The sequence below is a fragment of the Austrofundulus limnaeus genome, unplaced genomic scaffold (assembly GCF_001266775.1).
Source record: "Austrofundulus limnaeus strain Quisiro unplaced genomic scaffold, Austrofundulus_limnaeus-1.0 Scaffold210, whole genome shotgun sequence".
NCBI lineage: Eukaryota > Metazoa > Chordata > Actinopteri > Cyprinodontiformes > Rivulidae > Austrofundulus > Austrofundulus limnaeus.
In genome coordinates this window covers 501898-511003 of record NW_013952612.1, presented here as the reverse complement: position 1 = coordinate 511003, position 9106 = coordinate 501898, and the positions used below count along the sequence as shown (strand labels likewise).

Sequence of the window (9106 nt, the reverse complement as noted above, 5' to 3'; positions counted from 1 at the left end):
CAGAATGATCACTGCAAGACAAACAGGATAAAAATATCTGGCAGCAGAAACATTTTTATTTCATTTTTTTATTAGACGAATAATAAACATGACTGCAAAAAAAGTTTAATATTAACAATTAATTAATTACATTAAACATGAAACAATCATGGTTTCTGCTTTTGATTTTCTATTCATGGTTACCTTTTTTTCCTCTGTAGCTGATTAAAGCTGGTTTTTATTTTACCTGCAGAGAAGTGAGGAATAATCAATCATTAATCACTTTTTTAGTTTAAACCTGGAAAGTTGTGTAATTTTTCCTCTGACTTATGATAAAATGCATCAAAATGTTCCAAAAAAAACATCTAAATGATGCTTAAAGTTATTAATCCTTTGAGTTTAAACAACTTTTGGGCAAACCAGATTTTTCCATATAAAATGCTGGGATCTTTCATGCTTGTGGAGGTGAAATGTTTGCAGAATGGAGCGCCACAGAAAAGTAAACAAAACGTTTCATTTAAACCAGATTGAGGAAGTTGGAGTTTTTAGCAGGACAAACTAAAACAAAAAAGGGGGTGTTCATTTTTATTTAAAAAAAACTTATTGTTTGGATTCTGAGCATCAAAACGAGAAAAAACAAACATTTGTTTAAACTGAAAATGATTCTTCTGTTGAAAATACTAAAGAAAAAAAATGGTGGAATATGTCCAACACTCAGATTACAGTCTGAGCTCCATCACTCTGGACAACATTTGTCCAAATGTCCAACATCTTTGTTAATCTTAAGATTCGGGGTCAAAAAGTCCGGTTTTGTCACTGCTCGTTCTGCTGCGTGTCTGTGATGGTGGAGACGGCGCCCTGGCCTTTGCTGACGTCACTAATACACGCCCACTGTCCGTCCATGGACTCCTTCCACAGCGTCACCTGCGAGAAACACAATAAAAACTGTAAGATTTAAAAAAAAGACAAAGGTGTCGAGTTTATAAAGCCATAATTCAGAGCATTCCTTCACCTTGTTGTCTCCACCAGAAACAGCCAGGATGTTTCCGGTGATGGACCAGCTGACGTGCCAAACCACATCGTTGAACTTGTGGAGCAGTTTGGCCGTCCACGTGTTGCCTGTGGGGTCCTCGCACGTCCAAATAAACACACGACCATCCTGGAAGACTCACAGAGTTTACTTTCAGACCACTTAACTCTCAAAATGTTTGCAACTAAACCAACAGCGAGAGACTTTCTGAAAGTTAGAATCACCATGAAAATCTGACAGATGGTGACACGCCTCTTTGTCTCGTTGGTTTTTGAAGCTTGAATATTTTGGAAACGGCAGCTTTAAATAATACTGAAAACTGATTTTACATTCTATTTAATAAAGTAATGATGCTAGAATCATGAAAAAAGCATCGAAAACGAATTTTAGCTACTTTCTTTTCAGACACGTCAAATTATTATGTTTTATATATTTTTTATATTTAGTTTAGTTAATTCATTTCTTTAAAAACAACATAAATTCAACAACAAACAAAAATACAAATCAAATTAAATGAAAGGTAGCAGAAGAAAAAATCTTATATCTGCCCCTTTTTCRCAAATAAATAAAATCAAAAATAATCTGCAGTTTACAAAAAACAAAAAAATAAAAGTTTAAATCCTTGAACAATTCATACATTTACATATTTCTCAAGCAACTTAACCATTCTTTTAAATATATGTTTGGCTCCACCTGGTGGCTGGATGAGTAATTACACACTGAGGAAAAACAACAGACTTTAAATTAACTGATAATAAAAAGCAGAAAAGTCATTTAAGTTAAACACTTAGGATTTTTAAATTAACATCTATTATATAAATGATCTTTTTTAACTTATTGAATCTCACCTGGGAGCAGCTGGCGATGGTGCTGGTGGGAAGCCCGATGGAAGGAGCCCAGCCGACGTCTCTCACCCAGTCACTGTGCGCCTCCAGCTTCTGATCCTCCTTCCACTGGCCGTCTTCCTCTCTGCAGGAAGAATTTGTTTGTAAATAATAATAATAATAATTAAAAAAAAGTTTTCCCTTTAGAACCACTGAAAACTCTGCCCAACAGACTCACTTCCAGAGTTTGACCAGGTTGTCACAGCCTCCGGAGACAAAGCGTTTGACGTAGTTTGGTTTCTGTCCTGACGGCTGATCAATCAGGCTGCCTGGAACGACAGCAGGAGCCCAACTCACCGCGTTACAGCCGATCTGCAGCAGAAACACAGCTCGCCGTTACGTTCAAGACCCTCAAAACAAACAACTTAAGACTAAAGAAATAACCTTTTGACATAAAAACTAAATATGCACAAGTACAAAACAAAACTAAATGATTCAATGAGAAACATTATGTATTTCATGTTCAGCTCACAGTGTGTGCGTTGCTGATCTTCTTGATGTCCCACTGCTGATCTCCGGTAAGCGTGAGAAGAGAAATCGCTCCGTCTGAGCTGCCGCAGGCCAGGATTAACCCAAACTCGTAGGGACCCCAGCAGACCGAGTTCACTGTAGAAACATCAGGGGGAAATAAATGAGCAGAGAATTAAAACATGTTAAAAACCAGAGAGACTCCAGTATGTGACGATCTGTTATTAATCTCACAACAGTCCGCAGCCTCAGCGTATGAGAAGAAGAGAGACGTATTTAAATCAGAACTATCATGTCCTCATCACCAACCTGACGACTCGTGTCCGGTGTACTCGTACATCTTGTCCCAGGCGCCGTTCTCCTCCTTCCAGACGATGACTTTACGATCATAAGAGCAAGAGGCCAGAATATTGCCGAACATCGGGTGAGCCCACGCTACCTGCCAGACTGGGCCTTCATGGCTAAAAGACACAACACAAACACACGTTACACAACAGGAAAAAAAAACCCCACAGGTGCTAAATCTTAATTTAACTTTTTTTTTTTTTACCCTCTGAGGTCTGCCACCAGGATCTGTCCTCCGTTCCTGACGTCAAAGATCTTGACGGTGCGATCGGAGGAACAGGTGGCGAGTCGAGTCCCGTAATAATCCATCTGGGCGTCGTGCTGAAGCAAAAACAACAGGAACGTTCCACACAAAGAAGGCAACAAACAAACTAATTAATGAGGTTCAACAAAAATGCAAACGTTTGTCTGACTGCATGTTAACAAATACTCCTTTCCAAAATAAACAAAAAAAGATCTGAATGAATGGCAATACATCAATGTAAATGCGACCAGTTATTACTATCAATTAATCTGCATAATTCCCAATTTCCAAGGTTAAAACTCAGTTTTACTTATTTCACAGTAAATCTTCACAAAGGAAGAAGCCAGGAAAAGTTATCAAAACAGCTGTCTAACATTCCTCATTGATAATTTAACATTTTATATGCAACGCATACTGACAAACACGAAGCACAAATATATAAAAACTATAAATAGCTTGTAACTTCGTACTGCTGTAATTTATTTACGTTAGCTTAATGCTAGTTAGCATTAGCTTCAAGGTAGAGGCATTTAAAATAAAATAAAAAATAAACATCTTACGATCATATCCTCGTGTGAGGTGTCCACCGTATTAATAACGGAAACCTGTAAATGGCAAATAAAAACACAACATTCAGCAAAAGTTTAATCTTCATTAAATTAGCCTCCTGTCATTAGCCACTATGCTAACGGTTTGATAGCTACTAAAAGCCCAGCAGCTAACAGTTATCAGTAAATATAACAAACGTCCTCGAATAATTTGACCTGAAATTAAAATAAGAAGTCACCGGACTCACCATGACTTCGGTTAAACCCTCAAATAAGGTTACCCCTGTTCTGTTTGAAATGAATTACTCAGGTCCACTGGAGTACTCCGACGTGGCAACAAGTCCGAAGCCGCGTCTACCGAGTCCCACACGTCACTTCCTGCCGGAGGAAACAAAAAGTGCCCAGCGATGGTTCCACATGCAGAAACGTCCAGAGTTAAACTTTGTTTTCCCTAAAAGTTATAAAAAATGTCTATATTACGGCATATACAAAAACACAGTGAAAAGGATACGAGGTAATAAATGAACATAGGGACAATTTATTTAACTTTGGCTCACTGCTTTTACAACAAAAACAACAACAACATACTACTACTACTAKTAATAATAATATTGTATTTGTTCATAAATACATTTGAACTCAATTGCGTCAAAGGAACGACAAAAACTATTGGCTTTTTTAAAACAAAAACTTCATTGTGTAAAAAAACATCCGATTTTTCTTTTATAAATAAAATGACACAAAAACATTTGAAACAGCTTATTTTTAATCAACTTTTTATATTATTTGTCTATTTTACCTAAAGTTAAAATATTTTATAAAATAGCAAGACCTTTAATCCTTAGTTTATTAAACTGCTGCTGCAATAATGATTTATTTTATGACAACTGAGATGCAGTACCTCGTATATCCACACGGGGGTGGCAAAAACCTAAAAATCTCCACCTTGACTATTTTTAACCCCAAAGTGTCAGGTTCCCCAGGCCGCAGGGTCTCCTCTCTGCCCACCAGCCTCGCCATGTTGTCGGGGTGAATCTGTTTCTTTATTAATTTTTTTTGTTTTATCATTAGGGTGTGATCTGTTAAATCACTGCCATGTCGAACGTGTCCTACCACATCTCCAATCTGTTGGAGAAAATGACATCGACTGACAAAGACTTCAGGTAAAGAAACGAGTTTGTGAGCAGCTCTGGAAGTGAGTTGACACTTTTTAAAAGTCTGATGTCATTCTTGAGTGCCATTTTATTACACTAGACTGTGTCACCTCTTTGAAGTAAATATTTCAGTTTTTAGATTATTCACATTACAGATTTAATTGTTCTGTTACTAATATCTCATGAAGTGAAAGAATTTTAATGAAACTTGCAGGAATTATACATTTGGCAGTATGCCCGGTAGGCTTTGTACGCCACACAAATGCCTGTTTGATTGGCTAGTGCAGGGGTCTGCAAACTTTACYATCAAAAGAGCCATTTCTGCTACTTGGCTCGCTAATAAAATGTGTTCAGAGCCACAAAACAAGCTACAACTGTGATTATCAACTGGTGGTTCGTGGGCCTTTGAGGCCTTTTTAGGAACCTTTATGGCCAGTGACAAAGATCATAGAAAGAAGTTGATTATTTAACACCAGGCTAGCATGTATTAGTATTATTGATCACATATTTGCATACAAATTGATTTGTTGAGAGTATAAAAAACAAAATATTTATTCTGTTATGTTTGGTCACATTTTCAAAGAGCCACAGGTTGCAGACCCCTGGGCTAGTGGGTGTTTGAAGCGCGTGTTAAACCAGTGGTTCTCAAACTTTTCAGCTTTTAATGCACAAAATACCTGCAGACACTTGTGACCCCAGCTGTTGGATGATAAACCATTTTCATTTTAAAATAAGGAGCAAAGTTACAATGTTTTACTCTGTCCATTTTAGGTACATGACATTTACCATTTTGTAACAAAAAGCAAAAAATTGGTTGTAGTTAATTCAAAAAATCTCTCTCAGGACCCCACCTTGATGTTTGGGGACCCCAGCTTTGAACCACTGCGTTAAACGACCCTCGAGTCTTTTATGTAGTGTAGCTTTAGCTTAGCTTTTGTGTCGATAGGCTGCCAGAATGAGTCACCTGATTCCTTTAGAGGAGCTACACTTTGGGCTCAGTGGTGAGAGCAAAGCTTGTCTTTTTTTATCAGTTTAATAGTGTTTTTAAGCAAACCAGGAAGATCATTTTGTTTTTTTTTTAACTTGTGTTATCACTGTTTAAATGACAAGAAGCATGAATCAACCACTGAGACTAGAGAACATTTTAAAAATGGCAGAAAGCCACTTTGGCTTTGCTCAGACTAGCTGTTAGCATGACACGATTTCTTGTTAACAGTGAAGTAATTAACATTTCATAAACCCTTGCTTCAAATGAGACAGGTTTTTTTTTATTGTGAAACAAATTTACAAATAAAAATAAAGAGCTAAAATCACAGCCTAGGAATTGTCCATCGTCTCAGCCCGGGGCAAGAACACAGCCACTGCAGAGCGTTTCTCCAGGCCGGTGTCCTCAGAGCAGATCAGGAACCTGCAGGAGGAGGTGGCTCTGCAGCGCAGACAGAACGAGGCCAGCTTCAGAGCCGCTCTGGCCGGCAGTCCACCTCCGAAGATGGTTCTGTCCATCACCGTGCCCAAAGACGTCCACTTCAACACCAACACCAGGGTCAAAGCCTCCACGCCGTCACAGAAAGAACCAGGTGATGAAACCCTCGTCCCCTGTGAAGGCTCGTAAAGGAGCCACGGTCCTCAAATAACATGTCAGCAAGTCACAGGAAGGGGGAGGAGTCTGGAGACTACGTCCCCCATGGCCCAGCAGTTCCAGAAGACCCCGACGGTCAAGGAGCAGAAACTCCTGGAGGAGGCAGTCGCTTTCAAGGCCCAGCCCAACGTGGCCACACATAAAAAGCCCTTCAGACCCCAGAAGGAGAGCCGGCCCACCGTGGTGGAGTCCTTCCAGCTGGACAAGGAGAGGKAGGAGTTCGAGCAGCTGAAGGCCGAGGAGGTTCTGAGGGTCCGCATGGAGGAGCGAAGAGACGACTGGAGACCTGTCCAGGTGTCCCCTGCCTTTACCCAAAGGCAAGACAGGTTCCAGCCCCACCCTGACCCTGATTAGGAACAAGGAGGATTTTTATTTATAAAAGAGGAAACAGACATTTAATCATAAAACATGATTTATTTTATGTTAATCTGAGTCAGTGTTTGTAAATATATTTGACAGTTTTGTAGGAATGAACACATTTGTAATGATGGCTCAAAATAAAACCTGCTTATGACTTCTGTAACATGTTTTAAATAAAATATTATCAGTAAAAACCTCAAATCATGTCCTTCCTATTAATCATTAGAACTCTATAAGAACTTTAAATCTTGCAAAGTTTCCCCTAGGATTTTCTTTTTATAACTGTGGTGGTGACCTGTCACCACTGAGGCCAAAGTGTAGCTCCTCTAAAGAAGGAGGAATCAGGTGGACTCATTCAAGCAGCCTATCGAAACAGAAGCTAAGCTAAAGCTAGGCTACAAACAAACAACCAGGAAGTAGAAGCGCTCGAAGGATCGAGGGCCGTTTAACGCACCCTTCATACACCCACTAACCTGGGGCTGTTACACGGAAGGACAGAACATAACATTATTAAAAAATACAAAGGTTAAAGGAGGAGGTTTAAAGCTTCTCTTACCTAGCGTGCAGCACCGGCAACCACCTTAGTCCGAACCGGAAGTCATTATCACAGAAGCAGGGAGGATCCCCTTTATACAGCAACAGCGAGCTCCCAGCCAATCAGAAACAGGCATTTGTGTGGTGCGTTCAAAGCCCACCGGGCATACTGCCACACATATATAAATATATATATATATATATATTGCCTTTTTTTTAAATTAAACAACAAAGAACACCTTAAAAACCTTAAAAAGCACCGAAATGTATATTACTCTGTAAATTTGACTAATTTTAGCCTAAAATTTTGTGTGGTAGAAGCTGAGACTGATCCCCTTCGCACTGAATGTCCATAAACAGCTTCAGCAAAATCTTTGTTCAAAGGGCCAATATTATGTGTTTCTCAGGCATATATTTAAATACTATACCATAATAAAGTATATATGTCACCTTTAGTTGTTATTAAAATGCTGTTTTTATGTTTAAATAGNTATGTCACCTTTAGTTGTTATTAAAATGCTGTTTTTATGTTTAAATAGAAAATAAACTTATCTTCTCATCACTTCCTCTTCTAAACGCCTTGAATTTTGCCTGCCTCTTTAAGAAGCACCTTCTGCTTCTGCATGGAGTCAAAGCAAGACTTAGGGCATGCCTTTTATGAGAGTATAACATTATAGCATGATATAAAACTCAAAAAAGTTGATTTTACATGATATTGTCCCTTAAAAATTAAGTCATTAATTATTTGCAGTCAACTATGTCTGTCTGTTAGCAAAATATTTAATGAATGTCTGGATGGATTTTAATGAAGCTTGCAGGAAATATTCATTACTCTTAGACTGATTAGCGTTTGGAGTCAATCTGACTCAAGATGGCCGACACAGCTAATRGATTTTAAAATGTTTTATAGCTCAGTTGGTTTTCCAGGTACTGAGGTTGAGTTTGGCGTCATTCACAATTTATACCGTCCAGGTTCATGGCCACGAACGACCTGATGCTGGAGCTGCAGAAGGACAGCATTAAGCTGGACGAGGACAGCGAGAGGAAAGTGGTGGACATGCTGCTCAGGCTGCTGGAGGACAAGAACGGAGAGGTGCAGAACCTGGCTGTAAAATGGTAAAAACACTTTCACTCGTAAAATAAAAAGCTTTGCAGCCACAGATCGAGGGGTTTGATGTGTTTTTATTTTTTTTAGCCTGGCCCCTCTGGTGGGTAAGGTGAAGGAGCCTCAGGTGGAGGCGATGGTGGACATCCTGTGTGTGAACATGACGTCAGACAAAGAGCAGCTGAGGGACATTTCCAGCATGGGACTGAAGGCCGTGATCGCAGAGCTGCCCCTGAKAACCTCAGGTGAGAGGATGAACTGTGTGATCTTTGAATAATGTCCCGTTTCTGTTTTCTCTCTGGGTGTTTACGTGTATGTGGGCCCACAGGTTTGAGTCTGACAGTGGGTGTGTGCAGGAAGATCACCTCCCAGTTGATCGGAGCTCTGGGGAAACAGGAGGACGTATCGGTGCAGTTAGAGGCCCTGGACATCCTGTCGGACATGTTGGGAAGGTAAACGATGAAGAAATGAGACGGGACAAAGCAAACAACAGAAAAGTTTCAGTGTTTTATTGGTTTTCCTGCAGGCTGAGCGGTGCTCTGGTCAGTTTTCACGGCTCTCTGCTCTCCAGCCTGCTGCCTCAGGTGACAAATGGTCTAAATCAGGGGTTCTTAACCTTTTTGACCTCGGGGCCCAATGGCACAAGGCCCAGTCAGATATTACCAATGTATGGATCAAAATGATAATTATTCTAAATCTTGGTTTAATTTTTATCGTATTTGCATTATAACTAAACTATCATAACTAACATAACTAAATTAAATACACTTACAGTTTAAAAGTAAAACTCCTGTCAAATAATCACAAGACATGATT

At 39.5% G+C, this 9106-nt stretch overlaps 2 protein-coding genes across 3 annotated transcripts in view; one reads left to right on the top strand and one right to left on the bottom strand.

Annotated features, from left to right (window-relative positions):
* cand2 (cullin-associated and neddylation-dissociated 2 (putative)) overlaps positions 1 to 9106 on the top strand; it is a 43154-nt gene that overhangs the window by 20660 nt on the left and 13388 nt on the right. For both annotated transcript variants that reach the window (XM_014019131.1, XM_014019132.1), the window contains exons 3-7: positions 4570 to 4661; positions 8158 to 8301; positions 8381 to 8535; positions 8619 to 8742; positions 8817 to 8874. In XM_014019131.1, coding sequence (XP_013874585.1) covers positions 4594 to 4661; positions 8158 to 8301; positions 8381 to 8535; positions 8619 to 8742; positions 8817 to 8874 — 549 coding nt within the window. In that variant the 5' untranslated portion in view covers positions 4570 to 4593. The remainder of the gene's footprint in view (positions 1 to 4569; positions 4662 to 8157; positions 8302 to 8380; positions 8536 to 8618; positions 8743 to 8816; positions 8875 to 9106) is intronic.
* sec13 (SEC13 homolog, nuclear pore and COPII coat complex component) lies at positions 37 to 3884 on the bottom strand. The gene is made up of 9 exons (XM_014019135.1): positions 3747 to 3884; positions 3511 to 3555; positions 2912 to 3027; positions 2671 to 2822; positions 2366 to 2499; positions 2072 to 2205; positions 1858 to 1978; positions 992 to 1138; positions 37 to 903 (listed from the first exon to the last, which is right to left on the bottom strand). Exons 1-9 carry the CDS (start codon positions 3747 to 3749, stop codon positions 793 to 795), a joined length of 963 nt encoding a protein of 320 aa, XP_013874589.1. The 5' UTR covers positions 3750 to 3884; the 3' UTR covers positions 37 to 792.

Coding starts and splice junctions, on each gene's coding strand:
- sec13 (XM_014019135.1), bottom strand. Junction 2,500..2,670: donor CACCGGACACGAGTCGTCAG/GTTGGTGATGAG, acceptor ATGTTTCTACAG/TGAACTCGGTCTGCTGGGGT. Junction 1,139..1,857: donor CCATCGCCAGCTGCTCCCAG/GTGAGATTCAAT, acceptor TGAGTCTTCCAG/GATGGTCGTGTGTTTATTTG.